At 40.9% G+C, this 19,810-nt stretch overlaps 1 protein-coding gene across 1 annotated transcript; it reads left to right on the plus strand.

Annotated features, from left to right (window-relative positions):
- Positions 1-516: 516 nt before the first annotated feature.
- On the plus strand, positions 517-19,642 carry NASP (nuclear autoantigenic sperm protein). The gene is given in 16 exon segments (XM_063139794.1): positions 517-655; positions 2,315-2,371; positions 2,664-2,774; positions 3,522-3,602; positions 7,272-7,281; positions 7,283-7,385; positions 8,226-9,170; positions 10,733-10,803; positions 14,251-14,327; positions 14,416-14,489; positions 15,081-15,269; positions 16,552-16,718; positions 17,869-17,925; positions 18,011-18,082; positions 18,921-19,049; positions 19,506-19,642. Coding segments are annotated over 15 exon segments (2,181 nt in total). The 5' UTR covers positions 517-655; positions 2,315-2,321; the 3' UTR covers positions 19,551-19,642.
- Positions 19,643-19,810: the final 168 nt, after the last annotated feature.

A 19,810-nucleotide genomic window follows, 5' to 3' on the forward strand; every position in this document is an offset into this window, starting at 1 on the left:
GGCGGGATCCTGCGCATCGCCTTCCCCTCATATTGTAAACCGGCGCTCCGTTTGTTTTGTCAGAAGTGTGTGTGGTAGGATCTAGGACCTGGGTTATTAAGCTATATTAAATTACACGATAAAATAGATTGCACGAGGATTGTTTCAGGGTAGTCTAGATGATCCAGGCGAAAGTAGCTAGAAGCTGAGGTAGAGCGACAGGCCGGAAAGCTGTAAGGGTGTTGTTTATTTTTCAGCCTTCCTAGTTACGCTCGATTACTGCCTGTAGTACTCTGCACTTGAAACTCCTTTTCCCAGCATGCTATAAGATCGTGAGCTGTTTCTTCAGTCTCCCTCCCGTTTCCTCAAATCCCAATCACACTGCAGAGGAAGGGCTACATTTCCGACACGGTCAAAGGTTTCTATGCCATTCGCCGGGAAACGACTCTCCCCCTTCATGCCTCGGAACCAGTTTTGACCGGCGGACAGCCGACGGCCGCAAGGCATGCTGGGAATTGTAGTTCCTTTGCCCTGAGAGCGTGCCTCGCGCCGCTGGGGCGTGTCCTCAGGGGGCTATATAAGCATCCGGAGGGGCGGTGGGCTGCATTTGTCTGCTGATTGTTGTCTCCCTTTTCGGGGCCGTATCGTGAATCGCCGGTTGTCATCGCCTTCGAAGGTACGGGGGGCTCGAGCAGGTTTTTTCTCCTTGGAGGCTGGGTAGGAAGGGGACGCTGAGTTGCTGGTTCGTGTTAGAGGGGGTGGCTGCGGCACAGGTAGTCTTTCTCGGTTCGCCCGACGCGGTCTTCCCTCTTCTCTGCTTAGCCTTAGGAACCGCGTGTCTGCTGCTCGGGTATCCCTTTAGCTCTTTCTTTCTCCAGCCTCCTTCCCTGTCCCGTCTCCCCGCCCCCTCTTCCCGGTGGGTTTGGTACGTGCCATCTTCTCTCGGCGTGGGAGAGGAGGCGGTTTTGCTTAAAACCGAGACGCCACGTGACCTGACTTGAGTTTGGGCCGCCATTTTTAAGGTCTATCAATCCGGCGCGCGCAAAAGCCGAGAGGAGGAGGGGAAAGAGCGCCGTCACGTGATACCCAGTCTCAGCCTGTCAAAAGCGGCCGTTGAGATTTGGCGCCAAAAGATCCGACGGAGGGAGGAGGGGGGAGAGAGAGGCTATTGTTTCCTGAGGTAAACGTCTTCCCTTCTCGAGAGAGTTTGCGGCGCTCCCTCTGGTGGAATGAAGGGTGGCTTTTAGAGCACGCCTGCCTTTAGGAACCTGTGTTTTTCCTCAATCGTTACGGTTCAGAAAAGCGGCTGGTTTTATTGGAACTGTCGTTTGCATTGGAAGCTTCCCGCCTCACAAGTGACTGGGGGGACGGTCCGTTCGCTTAGGCTTTGTGTTCTGTTAACTGGGGGTAGGAAACGAACAGTCCAAAAACTAAAGCTTGAACTGCTTTCCGTTGCAATTCTCAGGATCCAAGAGATTCTGGGAATGGTAAGTGGCAAGCCCAGAGAGAACCGCATATTGCCAGATGCCTGCGCAGCATTGCATCTTCTGCTATAATAGGCCTAAAAGTTAATTACTATTTTTCTGGTTGGGCAAGTGATGCTTCACTACTTGAAGCCACTGGACATGTTATATAGCTGACCTAGACTTCTAGTCAGTGTAATGCTGCACACTGTTTGTAGTATTTATTTTCATTCTCCCAAGGAGCTCAAGGCATAGTTCCAACAACATAAGAAGCAGCCTTATACTGGGTTGGTATTGTTGACGCTGACTGGCAGTGGCTCTCCAAAGTTTCAGGCAGGATTCTTTCCTAGCCCAACCTGGAGATGTCAAAGATTGAACCTGGGACCTTCTGTCCTTCCAATAACCTGTTTGTGGAGTCGCTGTGAACATATATTATGATTAGGAAGGCTGCAACTCGCTTTGGCAGATCATACTTGTATTTAAATATGTAATTAATTTTCCACATTGTATTTTTTGGCTCTGAATGAAATAACTTATTATATGCCAGATCACATTTTAGAAATAATTCGGGCAATTTGGAATCTGTAGAAAAACCTTTAAATTCTCTTTAAAACAAAGCTGAAACTATATTTTTAGTAATAATTTGACCGTATAATGCCACTTGGTCAATGAACAGATGCTTAGACTGGCAATTTTGTGACACCATATGAAATAGAGGTGGTTTGTATGAAGGGGTTGCAGTAGCAGGCCTGTACCAGTGACAGCCCCTACACATGGAGGTGCTATAACGCTTAGGGTTTTTTTTATGTTCTAATTGGTATCTGGTGGAACTAGGAAGATGATTTGTAACTGTTCTAACTTCAGGTTTTCAGTTTCAGAATGGCAGAAGAATCTGCTGCTCCTTCTACTTCTGCTGACAAAACTGAGAGGTAAGATACATTAGACAAATATGGAAATAGCATATCTAAAATAGGGTAGTATAGCTGACTCCTTGCAACAAAGTCAGCAGGAGTCCCCTACTGCCAGATGCTACATTGATTAGAACAGAGGAGAGATACACAAGAACAGATTCTGAGCAGATTTACAGTGCTGTTGACTCAATGTAACATCAGGTAAATAGTGGCAGAACTTGATTATTCTACCAATTTGCCTGTTCCCCTCAAATTAGTATACAAAATTACTACACTGCTGTGGCTAACAAACCTGTTCTTACGTTTCCAGTATGGATGTGGATGGAGAAGCCAAGAAACTACTTGGATTGGGGCAGAAAAACCTAGTAATGGGAGATATTCCAGCTGCTGTTAATGCATTCCAGGAAGCTGCTAGCCTGTTGTAAGTAATAGCATATGATAAATTTGCATTTATATGAGAGCATTTTAAAACTTCAAATGATGGATGAGGTATCTTGACAATTGTTTACTTAGGTGCTTTTATTCTGTAGAACCCTTCAAGGTGATCATAATAATTATATCATGGATATTGTTTTCACCCAAGAATAACATATGTTTGGGTGTGTTTTAAATAGCTTTTTGCGTTGCTTCCTAACTGTAAGCCTGTCCTGTAGATAAGGTAAATGAGTGGGAGGAAGAATGCTCAATATGCTTACTGGAGAATAAGTGGTGGTCTTCACACTGTGTTTAGACTTGTTTAATTCAATCAAGCTTTAATAAAAGGGAGATTTAACTTTCCTACCACTTCCCCTCTCTTGGTGATATAAGATGTATGGCTTAAAGTTTATGCAGTCATTTCTAGTTAGGGTGGAGGTAGATAGCTTGCAAATCACTGCCAAACATCCATCACAGGAATAAGTTGGTGCCTAATAAGCTGCTAAATCACTGCCCTCTACGTCATCTGAGCATTACCTTAGTATACTTCTTAACTCATGGGTCTACATGGCAAAATGTGTCAATACACAAACTTTTATCAGAGCCATTTTTAATCACTTCGAGAGACTGAAACAGTATATGCTAGTAGAAGTTGACCATGAATTGTCTCTCACCCAATGAAGCTATTAATGTTGAGTTAGCTTTAATATTCCTAGGAAGAGGTTGAGGAAGCTAATCTGTAACTTTACTTTAGGGGTAAGAAGTATGGTGAAACAGCAAATGAGTGTGCCGAAGCATTCTTTTTTTATGGGAAATCTCTTCTGGAGTTGGCAAGGTAAGCTGATGTGTCTTGCTGATGAGTTACTTAGGGTGCAATCCTGTGCATGCTTAGAGAGGAAAAGTCCTGCAATTCCCCAGATGGGAATTTACGAAGCGATGTTTTTAGCACAGACATCCTGTCACTGGTAATTAACACTTCATAACTTATGATTCAGTGGTTTCACACTAGAGTCACTCTTTGAAATTCTCTGTTCAAAATGGCCACTTTAATGTAGGGATGTTGGAGGAATCTGGCTGAGGTGGTGGTCTGAGTCCGCTGAGGTTTTGGTGGCTTGGCCCCCTGGACTTTGGCTTGAGGGTTTTTCACAAATTACAGCCGTAATTCGTAGAAACAATGTCTTGCACAAAAGAAGAACGTTCCCAGATTTTGGGAATGAGCCCCCAGATTGGCTCGCAAAAGCAAGGCAAGTCAGGAGTGTGATGGGAATCGATGAAGCCCTAAAAGGCAAAAGATTTTGCTGCAACGGGACAGTCCTACTTTAACTCAACTTTAGAAATGGTCATTGGACTTAAACTTAAGTAAAGTAAGTTTTTAACTAATGTAATGTCTAAGCAGGACATGATAGTAAATATCTGATGGTCCCCAACATCTGGTGCTATGTATTGTTCAGGTGTTTTAAGATCGCAGCATCTCCACTTGTTACCTAAGAGATCTGAGAAATTTAGTTTGTCCGGGACCTGTTGCAGATCATTTCCATTGAGTGATTTAGAAATCTAGTACTTCCACTACTCACATTGCTGGTTGTCTTAAGCTTTAATCTCTTCAGTTACTCCTCATAGAGAATGTGCTCCAATCCTTGCTTACATTTAGTTGCATCTTTCTATTTCACTGGCCAAACTGCAGCACTACTCAACGTTGATCCAGTCAAATGCTAAGCACCCTCAGCGGCTCTTCGCGTCCTTCAATTCTCTTCTGAAGCCTAATCCACCATCTCTCCCCGCCTCTCTGTCTGCCAATGACTTTGCCTCTTTCTTCAATGCTAAAATCCAAACTATTCGCTCCAATCTAGCCAGCTCTGCTCCGCTTCCAGCTCCTGTCCCTCCTCCTGCAACTCTCTCGGCGTTCCCTTCGGTCTCAGCTGATGAACTGTCTAAAATACTGCGCTCGTTGAAGCCTTCCACCTGTTCCCGTGATCCGATTCCCTCTCGCGTCTTTATTAATCTTATCCCCGCTATCCTCCCGTCCTTGCTTCACATCATTAATTCTTCTCTGTCCTCTGGTTCATTTCCTTCTGCTTTTAAACATGCTACAGTCTCTCCTATTCTCAAAAAACCCACTCTTGATCGACTATCCCTGTCTAACTACCGACCTGTCTCTCTCTTGCCCTTTGTCTCAAAGATCCTGGAACGTCTGGTCTACTCTCGTTGTCTTGACTTTCTCTCTAATAACTCTGCTCTGGATCCCTTTCAATCTGGCTTCCGTCCTTTGCATTCCACTGAAACAGCTCTTACCAAGATCACCAACGATCTTCTTACTGCCAAGTCTAAAGGCCATTATTCCGTTCTTATTCTCCTTGGTCTAACCGCAGCCTTTGACACGGTTGATCACGATCTTCTCTTAGATTCCCTCCATGACCTTGGACTCTGTGGCTCTGTCTATAACTGGTTCGCCTCCTATCTAGAGGGTCGCTCTTTCAGCGTGTCAGCTAACGGCAGCTCGTCCTCCTCTTTTCCCCTTTCTGTTGGGGTTCCGCAAGGCTCGGTGCTTGGCCCGTTGTTGTTCTCTCTATACATGCTGCCCTTGGGTAAGCTTATTCAATCTCATGGCCTCCAATATCACCTGTATGCCGACGATACACAATTATATCTCTCATCTCCGGAACTTTCTCCTGATGTTCACGATCGTATCTCGGCATGTCTTTCAGATATCTCAGCCTGGCTGCTTCATCGTCGTTTGAAACTTAATATGGCAAAAACTGAACTGCTTGTTTTTCCTCCTAAACCTTCTCCTCACCTCTCATTCTCTCTTACTGTCAACGATGTCATGCTTACTCCGGTCAAGGAAGCTCGTAGTCTTGGCTTTATATTTGACTCCTCGCTCTCCTTTACTCCTCACATCGAGGCAGTAGCTAAATCCTGTCGTTTCTTCCTGTATAATATTGCCAGGATTCGACCATTTTTGTCTGTCTCTTCTGCTCTCGTTCACGCACTGGTTATCTCTCGGTTGGACTACTGCAGCCTTCTTCTCTCTGGCCTTCCTTCGTCTCACATCAGTCCGCTGGTCTCTGTCCACCACTCTGCCGCTAAGATCATCTTCTTGGCCCGCCGCTCTGACCAGGTCACTCCACTTCTGAAATCTCTTCATTGGCTTCCAATTCACTCCAGAATCCAATATAAACTTCTCCTGCTGACCTTCAAAGCTCTTCACGGTCTAGCTCATGCCTATCTCTCCTCTCTCATCTCACACTATCGCCCCGCTCGTGCTCTCCGCTCCTCTGAAGCCATGCTTCTCGCCTGCCCAAGGACCTCCACTTCCCTTACTCGGCTTCGTCCTTTTTCTTCTGCTGCCCCTTACACCTGGAACGCTCTTCCAGAACACTTGAGAACTACAAACTCAATCACTACTTTTAAAACTCAGCTAAAAACTTTTCTTTTCCCTATAGCTTTTAAATATTGAGTTTGTTCTGACTCCATACTGTTAGCTTCACCCTACCCGGTGCCTGTTTACACTTCCCTGTGCCTGTTTGCATTCTCCTTCCCTCTTTATTGTTTACTACAACTTATTAGATTGTAAGCCTATGCGGCAGGGTCTTGCTATTTACTGTGTTATCTGTACAGCACCATGTACATTGATGGTGCTATATAAATAAATAATAATAATAATAATATCTTCTAGCAGATCTTGAAAAGATACAACTGTCCAAATGTGTCTTCAGTAGAATGCTTTATTATTCAATCTGCTTCTCTTACTGCTTCAGCACACTAAGTAAAGTCAATAACCTTTAAACTGTACTTCCAAAGCATTTCCCTAGAATAGCTGTACCCAATCTAGTCCTTTATTTGTAATCAAGGGTCAACAAATTTTGGCTGGCCTTGCTGACCACAACAAAAAAAGTATTGACTCCAAGACAACAGTGCAACCACCACCACCCAAGGGGCAAGATCTTGTCCTTATGCTATGCCTCAAATGCATGAGTTCTTTTCTCTAGTTCTGAGTTTTGACCTGAGGAAAGAAATTCTGTTTGGCGTTAGAGGTGTGAAATAGAGGCTTATTATGGTTCTGTACTTGCACCCAGAAAGCACAGTCAAAACAAATCCCAGGCTTCAGCTAAACTTTAGGGCTGGTTAAGAGCAGGTTCCATCCTCTCTCATTAACACCAGGGCTTGAAGGAAGCCTTGAGTTCATCTTGCTCACCAGAACCCTGGCCATAGTGAGTGTGGCAAGCAAGATTGTAAAATCCTGTTTAATGAATGACATTTGGATTTTTGTCACAATGTACATAACTTCATACTGAGTTTGGGTAACAGGATGTTACTAGTTCACAGTATCTTTGGGAATGTAAAGCTGTCCAGCTTGGGTGAATGAAGTGATCTGTTAATGGGGTTTCTGTGGCAAGATTGTTGTTTACCGAACTCAGGGTTCAGTTAAATGCATCTTGTCTACTCGTTCTTGAGAACTGAACAGTTGAAGTGAAACATGTAACAATGCTTTCTGCTCTTATAGAATGGAAAACGGGGGTACTGGGAAATGCCTTGGAAGGAGTGCAGGTAGAAGAAGAGGAAGAAAAAACAGAAAAAACAGAAGACTCAATGGTAGAAAGTGCTGATAATATAGATGGTATGTAGAGCTGTCTTAACACATCATAGAGATGCCAAGCTGTGTTAGTTCTAAATTAATTCTGGCCATAACTAATTTTATTGTCCTAGGTGACTTGAATCATAGAACCAAAGCTAAAACGACATTTTGTACTCTTTTAAGCTATAAACTTGACCAAAAACCTATTTCATAAGTCATTTAAAATTAGCCTTTGACAAGTTCAGTGCTTCTATAAACCTATTGAGTGAGGCATTATTTTGAACCCAGCCACCCGATTTTCACCATGTGGGCCAAGCTTTCTTTCTGGGTGAAAACACTGATTTGTATGCCTAATGATTTTAGAAACATTGTCTGACATTGAACAAATGGGACAGAAATTCTGTAAATAAACTTAATAGAAACTCCCAGAGTGCAACACAATCTAGTGTATGGCACAACATGGCCAAATTTTTATTTTGCAGTGGCATTGAATGTAAGATTTGATGCTGTGTAGACTGTGATGTAATGATGGGTCAAATTCACTTTAGAGAATGGATAGTTGATCCTTTCCAGGCTTCCTCTCCCCCACCCTCATTTGTAGTAGCTTCTGCATTGTAGTGCAATGACTCATCTAGACAAAGCTTGGCATCTCTTGCTTGGCTGTAGCTTTTGCTGGCATACAGTTCATTGCTTAAGCGCAACACCATGCAAGCCCTAGGTTTTACAGAGAGGTACTTCTTAAGTGTCCAAAAGGATTAGACTCCAGAGTTCTGTAACTTGGCAACAAGACATCAGTGGGACTGAGGGTGGGATATGAAGATCATGAATGCTTATCACTAAATTCGAAGGTTTGTTTGTGCTTGATCTTCCTCCTTCATGTAGAAGAAGCAAGGGAGGAATTAAGAGAGCAGGTATATAATGCCATGGGGGAAAAAGATGAATCCAGAAAAACTGCTGAAGAGTCTGTGATAGAGACTGGAATGGAACTGCAGCTAAAAAATAAGGATGTAGAAATGGAAGAAGTTAAGGATGAAAAAGCAAAAGAAACTGCTATGGATGTAGAACACAACACTCATGGAGAGAAAAAGGAGCAGGAGAAAACAGAAAAGCAGATAGAGGCACCTGTGCAAGAAAAGCAGGGGGTCAGTGAAATAACTGCTGAGGATATACTAGAAGATGGTGCTGCTAGGGAAGACAAACCAATGGCTTCAGAAGGCGCAGTTACAGAAGAGGAGCCAGTGGTAGCAGAAGAGGCTGGGGAAGACAGCGCTGTAAAGAAAGAGGTGTTAGTAGACAAGGCTGCTGGAGAAGCAAAGTCAATAACAGAAGAGATTGCAGAAGTAGCTGGTAAAGATACTATAGAGAAACAAGTGGCTACAGAAGAAACAGCAGGGGAAGAAAAGGCAGTTCTGGAGAAGATAGAAGAAGAGGAAGAAAAACTTGTTGTTTTGGCTGCTGAAAAGCAGGTGAACACAACTTTAGAAAAGAACTTAGTAGTAGAAGAATTAGTAAAAACCTCAGGTGAATCAGTAGAAGAAAAAGAATGCATGGCTGTTGAGAAAGTAGACTGTCAGGTAGAAAAAGCAGACGATCAGCCAGCCAGAGCTCTTGATGAGAAGACAGCGAAAATAGAGGCTTCTACAGAAAAGGTGGTGGAATTAAAAGAAAAAGAAGAGCTGAAAGAACCCGTGTCTTCAGTTCCAGATGAAATTACTCCTGCACAGGCTGTCAAGCAAACACATGAAATACAAACTGAAGAAAAAGCTGAAGTTGCTGCTAAGGTAGAAAAGGAGGAAGAAAAGGATGACGAGATGAGAGAGGGCGAAGGTAACAGGGACAGAAGATAGTTATGGGTGGAATAATTTAGAGAGCTAACCCTTAGTAAAACTGTAATCCATTCAGAATTCTCTGCTTCATGCTAGGGAGCAATTTTGAAGCTGCAAAGATTAGTAAAAATTGTGTAAGTTCAAACGAAAGGTTAGCTGACAAGCTTAGCAAAACTATTGGCTATTTGCGGGGCTGTGACTAGCATGAGCAGTAAATATAGAAAGCAATGGCTGATAGAGAACACTGAATGGATGCTCACTGCATGCTCCTGTGTTGCAAGATTAACTCTTAACAACTTAAAGTATAACTTGCCTCCTATTCTGATATACTTGAACAGCAGGATCCACTAAAATACAGTAACATTAGAATGCTGATTTTTGGACCTGTATTCAATGAAGCTTTAAATCTAGCTTGATTTCACGTGTATACCTAGGAACTATTGCAAGTTGCAGAGTTCATAGCTTTCATATCCTGCTTCTCTTGCTTCAGCATTGCTGTTAACTACTTCATAACATCTTGAAAATGTGTATTTACAATTGAGATTCTAAGCTGTGAAGTGGCTGTAAACAATATGAATTGTTTAAAATCCAGAGTGACAACTTTGCTCTAACCCCTATTAATTTCAGGGCTTGCATGTATTTGTAGATTGTGTCTCCTATTATATCGTTTTAAAAACTTAAAACAGTTTGAGGTTGTAGCCACAAGGGATTTGGATTGCTAAAATACCTTAGAAGTGAATATCTGTTAGAAAGTATATAAAAAAGTTCCTTCTTGAGACTGGTGCACAGTGGTAAATACTGGTCAATTTCTCTAGGAAGCTATGCACTGATTATAAATATAGGCATACAGATTAGCTTTGCTTGAAGTAAATTGATGTTACTCGACTTAGTTATGACTAACGTCTCATTGATTTCACTAGGATCTGCTCTACAAATAACTAAATCTGAATTCACCCCTTTAATATTTTCATGTTAAACTGTGTCTCCTAAGCTAGCAAATGGGACTAATTACTTACATTACACAAATTAAACTTATACTTCTTAAAGCAGCCTTCCCCAGCCCGGTGCCCTCCAAACATTTTGAACTACAACACCCATCAACCCTGACCATTGGCAATCCTGGCTTGTGCTGATGGGAGTTTAAAACATCTGGAGGGGTAGCACCAGGTTGGGGACGGCTGTTCTCTTCCCATTATTACTATATAAATTGAACTTTATAGGAACAAAACACATACTAAAATGTCTCCAACTTGGTGTTACACTAAGGAGTCTCATGCAAATAGGAAGATTTAATTTCAACAATAAAAGACATCATATATCGTAAACTTTCAATCTTTACTTGCAGATCACTCTTAAAACTCCATATGAATACATATTACAGTCCTTGAGCTGACCTTGTACAGAAAACTGTCAAGCTACATTCCACTTGAAGATTGGAAGTGGTATTGCTAGATAGATGATGGTACAATAATTGCGCAATGAACCAAGTTGAAAGAGTGAAGTAAAATGTATTTATGTACAGTATACAACTGAGTATATATTAATGACAAACTCTTCTTGTAGAGACTGAAGGGTCAGAAGAGGAAGACAAAGCTGACGACGATAAAGAAAATGACTCTACAGTTGAAGAGAAGGTGACATATAAATTAAATGAGCATTCAGACCTGTTAAAGAACTGGTTAAAACTATTTCCAATTATGAATGTTTGTAGAGCACAGAAAAAGTCTGAATACTGGCAAGATGAGGGAATTTAGTTCTCCCTGTAGATAACAATTATGATAGGGTGGGACATATGAACAGTTTCTATACAGGAAGGCACATATGTCACTAAAGGCTACCCAGTAGCCTTGGAGGTGACTTAAATAACTGTGAATAAATATAATTGAGTGTTATGAATCATGCACTGTTTAATAATGTACTAACAATTGGTTTGACTGAATACCCAAAATCTGAAGGTTTCATTGAACCTCAGCACCTTAATTTCTTGTTGTATTTAGACATTTAATAAATATTACTCCTTTGAAAGGTTTACAGTGCAATCCAATACATGAATGGTTATTCATAAGTAAGTCCCACAGGGTTTCAAGTGTGGATAGGATTGTAGCTTTAGTAGCTAAATATATGGCTTCTTTTTAGTATACATCAACTAATTTTGTAATTTTTCAAGTAAGCATTATACAGATTTTTTAATGTTTAGAAACTATATGATTTCAAGTGCATAATTACTTAGTTTAATAATCATCCAGAAAATCACTCTCTGGTTTTTAAGGGTTTGTGTAAAATTAAATCTGTGTGAAGTAATTGCACTGAAAAGGATGTAGGCTGAAATAGTCATGCACACTTGGAGGCTGTACTTATAGGTGTTAATGTCACTTCCTTACAGATGATGTGTGGCTTTGCATGGGTTGGAGCAATCATAAGCCTGAAAAAGGCATGCAACTGTCTACTTCTTCTAGAACAGATTTTTGTGTGGTGCTGAGCTGCCATACCCTTTGAAAATGTGACCAGGATATCCTGTGGGAATGATGCTATATCATAATGTCATTCCTAGGGGAAATTCTTGTATTGGGAATGGAATATGGTAAGCTCAGCACTAATTTATTTCACAAGTCTCCAGGATGAAAACAAATAGCAAGCTGATCTGAGGAGATAGTTATTTGTCAAGACTGGCTAGCTCTGCAGGAGAAGAAAATGGGACATGGCATGATTTGCCAGCAGCATATAAATTCATGTCTCAACTTAATTTATTGGATCCCAATAGCCTCCCATGCTCACCTGCCAATCACTGCCTGCCTACTGCCACAATGAACCTATGCATGTTTTCTCAAAAGTAATCTTACTAAGTTCAGTAGAGCTTCTTTCATAGTAAGCATGCATAGCGTTACATCCTGTGTCTAGCATAGCATACCTGGTCAACCTGACATTTGCACCCCTTCCTGTCTTCTCTAAGCCTTTGTCTTGAGCAGCTTTCAAGTTCTTGTTAAAAGACTGAGTACTTGTGCACACAGGGAACTTTGCACAGTTTTTTCTGTCTCATGCCAGGGCTATTTTCCTTGCACAATAGTGATTCCCTTTCTTTCTGCCAGGGGCTGTATGTATTCCCTTGGAGATAATCCATTGGGGGCCCACGGTAAAAGTGAGTGAAATCACCCCCTCTTTGACACACCAGTGTATGGACTGCTGGAAGCAGGACAGATTGCTCTTGGCCGGAGCTTTGAAATGAATGCTTTAAGAGCACATTTGAAACTAGGCCAAGGGCCACATGTTTCTCAAGTTTCCCCACCCTACAGAAAGGAGGAGAAGTACTATGTTGGATGTTTATTTTATGCATCTGCTCAACTTTCAAAAGCCAGGCTTCTGGGAGGCAGCAAGTCTTTAAAATTGTTTTGTTTTGTTGATTTTTGAGGCATTTTTCTTACCAACATGGGGTGGCTATAGCTCTACCTTCTGAGGTAAACCTCTGTGCAAACAATAGCTGAGCAATTGCTATACCTGACTAAAAGAACTGGGAACTCCACTTTCTCTTCTGCCCAAACTATGAGGCGGTGAGATCAAACAGAATTTTGCACTCTGATTATCAGACAAGCACTGAAATGCAATGGGAACTGTTGCTGATGGTTAGCTAGAAGTATTATGAGGGATTGTGGTTTTGTCCCAGATATTGTCTTGAATTACTCTGATTCTATTTACTGTGGCAAGGGGTGAAATGTCACACAATGGGACTTTCTCCTCTTTGCCTGCTGCTCCCCTCCCCATGTGGCACATGAAAATCTGTTTTGGAGGATTCCTCAACCCTCCAGAGAAGATTTTGAGGGCACATGGGGGGGAGGGAAAATCACCCCCTTCCCTCTTCTGTTGATGGAAGCAGTTCCATCAGTGGAAGAACTTAATTGGATACCACCCAAGAAACAAAGTGATCAGTAAGACACAAAGAGGCAAGCAGTTTTTTTTGTTTTTTATTAATTTTAATGTAACCAACAAGTGATCAGTCCCCTAACAATTGATGTCTAAACAGCTGTTATATAGAATTAATTAATATTTCAATTTTAGGGTGGGGGGAATAATACAAAGAAGAAAAGAAAAAAGGCGGGGGGGGGAAGAAATAACTAAATAAACAAATTAATAAGTGTGCTGTATAATCTTCATTTGTTGTTATAATGTCCAAATGCTCAAAGCTGAAGTAGGCATATATTGTTATAAGTCCAGTTGTGATTTATGTTGAATAAATCCACCATATAGCATAAATAGATAGTGGTTCTATTTTTCCCTGGATTAGAAGCAAGTCATGAGTTATTTTTTCTGATATTGCCACTGAGCATACATTTTGGTACCATACCGATAAGTTCAAATTGTCCAATTTTTTCCACCGCTGTGTAATTGTCTGGCGAGCAGCAGTTAGTAAAAATAATAATCTTTACATTTCAAACTTACATTAGATCCTTTGTATATTGATAATAAAAATAATTCTGGATCATATACAATCCTTTCTCTAGTAATAACCATCAATTCTTTATGTACTAACATCCAGAATCCCTGTATATGTGGATAGGTCTACCATAAATGAAAATATGTGCCTTTTCCCCCACAGCCTCTCCAACAGAGGGGGCTACATGTTGAAGTAATATGTGCTAGCTGTATTGGTGTACGATACCATCTATGCAGTATTTTCAGAGAAGTTTCTCAAATAGAAGCTGATATTGATTTAAATGGTCTATTGTTCAATAATTTATAGGCAAGCAGAATGTGTAGCACTTCTGATGGCATGACATCACTTGTATAGTCTCAAAACTGGTATAGAAGAAAAGAAATAGACCCTCTCTGGAGTGAATAGGGCAGTTTTCCCTAATAGTATTAAGCTTTCAAGGCAGAAGCTTTTGCATATGAGATCTCACCCGAGTTCTCTGTGGAGGGCTTAGGAAGGGGATATGTGTGCTATTGTATTCCCTGCCTCATTGGGGCTGACCTTCCTTTTCTAAAGTTTGCTTCCTGTGGAGGGTAGTAGTTGTGTGTCTGCTCTTAAGGTATATGAAGTTGGTACTATATATCCCTTAACTTGACGCTTTCAAATACCTTTGCTTTAGGAAAGTGAAGAAGATGAGGTTGGAAACTTAGAACTGGCATGGGATATGCTGGAGTTGGCAAAAGTAATATACAAAAGGTACGTCATACAGTTTTAACAAATAACACCTTTTATCACCGACTAAAGGTATTATAACAAACTTGCTGAATCTGCCTTCTTTATCTAGACAGGACACTAAAGAAGCTCAGCTCCATGCTGCTCAGGCTCACCTAAAGCTAGGAGAAGTTAGCATCGAATCTGGTAACCACCTTTAAGTTGCTCAGGCATGCAGGGGACTAATTCCTGATAGTGTTCTACATGTTGTCACTGCACATGGTATTGCATTATTTTACATGTCCATTACTAATAATTGGTGGCATTTTAATCACATCTATCTTCTTAAAATATTTTGATAGCTATTTAGACTTGAACATTAACTTAAAGCTTTCTGTATAACCTACACTTGCCTTGCCGATGTCCCATGCTTTTATCTGTATCAGGAATAGAGAAGGTAGATTTGTGACTCTTCTAAATCTATCAGGATACAATAGGCACACAATTCCTAGTTCAGTTTCAAAATTTCCAGTTTGTTAAACCATAGTTTTGTAGCTATAGTTTCCTCACTTGCTCCCAGCTGCTAAACTGTGGTTAGCAAGCCAGGAATCCTTCCATTCTTTCCACTGGACTGACATGTATTTGTTAGTGTGAAGCCATATATTCCCTTTCAGAATGTGGTATGAAAATCAATAAAGCTAATGTTTTTTAAAAGTACATGATTGCATGAAGCAGAATTCAATCTGAATGTCTGCTTTCAGGTGAAATCCTGTCCTGACTTTCTGGTATCTTGTGCAGAAAATTACATCCAAGCTGTAGAAGAGTTCAACTCGTGTCTGACTCTTCAGCAGAAGTATTTAGAGGCCCATGACCGGCTGCTTGCAGAGACTCACTATCATCTGGGGCTAGCCTATCACTACAATAATCAGTATGATGAAGCAGTGCTGCAGTTCACTAAGTCAATGGAAGTCATTGATAAAAGAATGGGTAAGTGAAAGTGATTGATCTGCATCTTCATCCAGTTTGTTAAGAATTTCCACTTCTTTATGCTGTTGTCTCTAACCTTCAGACTATCAGTGTTGGTGGGGGTGGGTGGGAATTACTTTGTTTTTCACTAGAGCCTTAAGATCCACCAACCAAAGCCTGGTGCAAAAGGCATACACTTGGTTTTCAAGTACTAGAACTGAACACAGCCCTTCCACATAAAAATCCACCCCTAGTTTTTTATGTAGACTTCCTTAATTTCAAAAGTATAAGTTAAGTGATAGGGGTGGATCTTTTGTTACTGCTATTGAGAGTCAGAAATCCTTGCCAATCTACTGCAAATCACCCAGAAATCTATTTATAGATCCAGATCTACCTTCTGTCCATTCTTGTGCTATTTATTTATTTAACATATTTATATCCCGCCCTATATCACTAAGATCTCAGATAAAAACATACAGTATAAAACAATAAATATACAGTTAAAAACAAATTAAACCATGATCCAAGTTAAAACAATATATAATTTAAAAGCAATAGATACAGTTAAAACAGTTAAAATAATGTGCCAGTGAGTTTAACCATCAATGGCTTTGTTAAAAAGCCATGTTTTTAGTTGGCGTCGAAATGAAATCATTGTTGGCGCCAATCGGGCCTCCAAGGGGAGGGCATTCCACAGTTGGGGTGCCACCATAGAGAAAGCCCTCTCCCTTGTCCCATCATAACATATATGTTGCATTGATGGGATGCGGAGAAGGGCTCCTCCAACAGATCTAAGGTCTCGGGCAGGCATATATAAGGAGAGGCGTGCTCTCAAGTATCGAGGTCCCAAGCTGTTTAGGACTTTAAACGTCATTACCAGCACCTTGAATTCCGACCTGAAGCTTATAGGCAGCAAGTGCAGTTCCTTTAAGACCAGTGTTATGTGGGCTCTATAAGATGTACCCACCAGCAGTCTAGCTGCTGCATTTTGCACTAGCTGCGACTTCTGCGTCATCTTCAAGGGCAGCCCCACCTAGAGTGCATTGCAGTAGTCTAATCGGGAAGTTACCAGTGCATACGCTACTGTGGCTAGGTTGTCCCTGTCCAGGAAAGGTTGTAGCTTGCGGATCATAACTTAGTTCTGTTTCCAGGATTCGGGTGATAACATAGCAAAAAAAAAAAAAATTACAATAAATTTGAGAGCTATTGTTGATCTTTTGGAATCCACTATATAAAAGGCCTGAATTGATTAGTCAGTTGCTCTAGTAGTGCTAATGGCTCCTAACATATTTCACATTTCTAGTGATGTTGACAGAGCGACTAAAAGAAAAAGGGGAGGGATCCACTGAGGATGAGAAGGAAATTGAAGAACTCAAGGGACTGCTTCCTGAAATTAAAGAGAAGATAGAGGATTCAAAAGAGTCTCAAAAAACTGCAAGGGTGGCTGAACTGGCTCTGAAAGCAACTCTGGTGAGTACTAGCCTTGCTAATATGTTCTGGTGAACTTGTGCTAGAGAAGGACAGATTGCAAAATGATAAATAGTCATGTCAAGGCACAGGAAAATAATGAAGATGTAGGATGCCATTGATATTTTGCTCAATTACTATTAGAATTAGCTAGGCACTTCTGACGTCCTGAGCTGACAGATGTCTGGTTTGATAATAATATCGGTACTATAATTACAAATTTTGGTGCAAGTTCTAAGTCTTGAAATGGTAGTTGCCAAATGTCTTGGAGGCTAAAACCTATGATCCTCAGTCTCTTTTGAAGTTGTTTTTTTTTAAAAAAAGCATTGGGAGATATCCAACAGCATCAGTGTTGACATTTTTCTGACACTTATACCTGTTGTTTAGCTAGGGAGAAAAACTGACCACAAGTTTCCTCATTTGCTGCTTATTATGCCATAAATTTAATTTCAAAACTTGTTTTCAAATTGTCCAATACATACATTTGCATATCAAACAGTTCATAATACTGCTCAAATGCAGAATAAAAGCAGGAGATAGGGGGGGAAATGACTAATGGAAATTTCAGGCCAGCACCTTTGTCCGTCTTGGACACCTTTGTAATTTTGGGCACTTCTGGGACCACAAGGCTTCTAATAGTGACTTTTAGACAGGGTTTGCATGACATGATAACCAACAGTTGGTTAAATAAGTAACAATTGGTTATTGTGTCGACTGTTGGGATTTTTTCACAGCATGTTTAGTTATTCAGCAGAAATAACCAGTGCTGTGCAGAGTTGATCATTTGAAAAAAATCGTTGTTATAGTGTCATCTGTCAGACGCCGTTGACTATTTTGTTGCACATAATTGGTTATTTTCAGCAACTACAAAGTTTCCTGGCAAGAGTGACCAAAGCAGCGGCTGTTGCTGTAGTCCAGCCAGCAGAACTTGAAATGGCTGATGGGATATCAGCAGGAGGACTGACGGGGGGAGAGGGGGTATGTGTTAGTCAAACACTGTTGACGCTAGCCTTAATCCACACTACAGTTTATTAAAATCATGTGTGGGGAGTACCCCCCATCAATAATCAACCATGAAGTTGTCTGTTAACCCATCATTGACTATTGTGTTGTCCAAACACAGCCTTAGATTGATGGATCTCTTTGTTTCCAGGTTGGTGGATCTTCTTCTAGTTTTTCGCAGGGGACCGAAAGCAGTTTGGCTTCAGCAGTAAGTGATACTAACCCAAGAGCAAGCAGTTTGACGTTACTGTAGTCAGTATTTCATACACACTTTCTGCCTTTTCTTGTAATAGATCCCAGTTGGACAAACAGCTGATGGAGCATCTCAGTGTATTACAGACATCTCTCATCTTGTTAGAAAAAAGGTGTGTGTCCCATCAAACTAACAAATGTAGTAATAACTGGCTTGCAATAGTTAGCCCCTTATCACCCTGCTTCCACAAATTCTAGAGATCCTGCATAAGATCCTTTCCACTGGGAGCCAATCAGTCTGGGAACCATCTAGCTTCTTTGATAGCTTTTGATAGTTTTGTGCTGTGCAGCACCCACCTGACTCACTCTGGTTTAATTTCAAAGCTTAATTATGTGAGTCCTGCAGGCACTTGAGAACTTGGCTGTGTTAAAGACCTGCAAAATTGCCCACAGTAGAGGTTCAGAATTCAAAGGTTAAACTCCATAGAAACTAAATTTCACAGCCGAACAGCCAGGCTGAGCTGGGTTCCCTTATTTCAAGTGGAAATGGAGAACTGGTTAAAATAGTGAAGCCAGATTGAAATAAGCCATGTGTACATATGTACAAGTGCATTTGTATCTGGGGATTATTAGTGAGCTGCTGAGCAATACGTCTTGAAGAAATCTCTCCATATAGTATGTTAAGTACCGTTTATCTATTTGGTAGACAGCCTGCTTAACTTTGATTCCACCCCTGGCAGTTAGCTAGAGCTGCTGCTGTTCAGAGTTACCTAGCTACTTACATACAACTCAAAGCTAGATGGTTTTACAATATTGAAGCAGGATAACTTTCAAAGAACTGAAGATTACCAATCAGAAGCAATGTACACCTTGTAACCCAAAAACAGTTTAAAATAGTAGTGCAGTTGGCACCTGCTAGTTAATAGTTCATGCACAATGACACTAGATACTCTTTATTAAGACTTACATTTGAAATTGTACTTGGTGAAGACTAAACAATTTTGTCTTCAGAGGAAACCAGAGGAAGAAACTCAACAGGGAGACAATGAAGCTAAGAAATCTAAACCAGAACCGGCTGTCAATGGTGGTGGTGATGCTGCCCCCAGTGGAAATGAGGTTGCAGAGAAAATGGAAGAAGAGGTGGGCAGTTGAGTCAGGAGTCTGTGTATACTTTCCCTTTCCAGGCATACCTTTTCTGCCTGTCTTAAATTGCCTGCTGGTCTTTCCTCCCATGTTGGAATGCATGTTGTAATCTATCTGACCTAAACTGGGAGTCTAGCTGCAAGACTAATTTTGTGTATTTGCAGACAGAAGCACACACATCTAAATGATAATTTTAAAATAGCAACCTTGTTTAAGTACTATTGTGCAGGAATCCTAATCCTTCATAATATCTGAAATGCAACAAAAACACTAAAGCAGATTATTTAAGTATAATTTGGTTAATGGCTTCTGTCAAGATTTAGCCATGCTACATTTTTAAGTGACCAATTGTACTAAACTGTTTTGACTCCTTTAGAGCTGTTGCACGAATTAATTGGACTAGAACGTGGGGCATATATTTATGCTAAAACTACATATTTTTTCTCTTTTCAGACAGAGGGAAGGCCACAAGTTGAAACAGTCCAAAGTGCTGTATGATAGTTCTTTAATATTGGACACTCCTCTCCCAAGGACAATGGGTTTTGTATATAATGTATTTTTTCACTTTTGTGGCAACTTTTGTATTCAATAAAGATTGTACTCAAATATTAACACTGCCTTTTAATAAGATACAGTAAAATGAATGGTTAAGCCTATTGCCTCAATCATTTGTCTTACAGATATTTCACCTGCCTCATAGCCAGTTTACATCTGCAGTGTAGCAGGCCTACTGCTTACGCTTGCTGCCAATTAAAGTT

Source organism: Elgaria multicarinata, chromosome 1, assembly GCF_023053635.1.
Source record: "Elgaria multicarinata webbii isolate HBS135686 ecotype San Diego chromosome 1, rElgMul1.1.pri, whole genome shotgun sequence".
Lineage (NCBI taxonomy): Eukaryota > Metazoa > Chordata > Lepidosauria > Squamata > Anguidae > Elgaria > Elgaria multicarinata.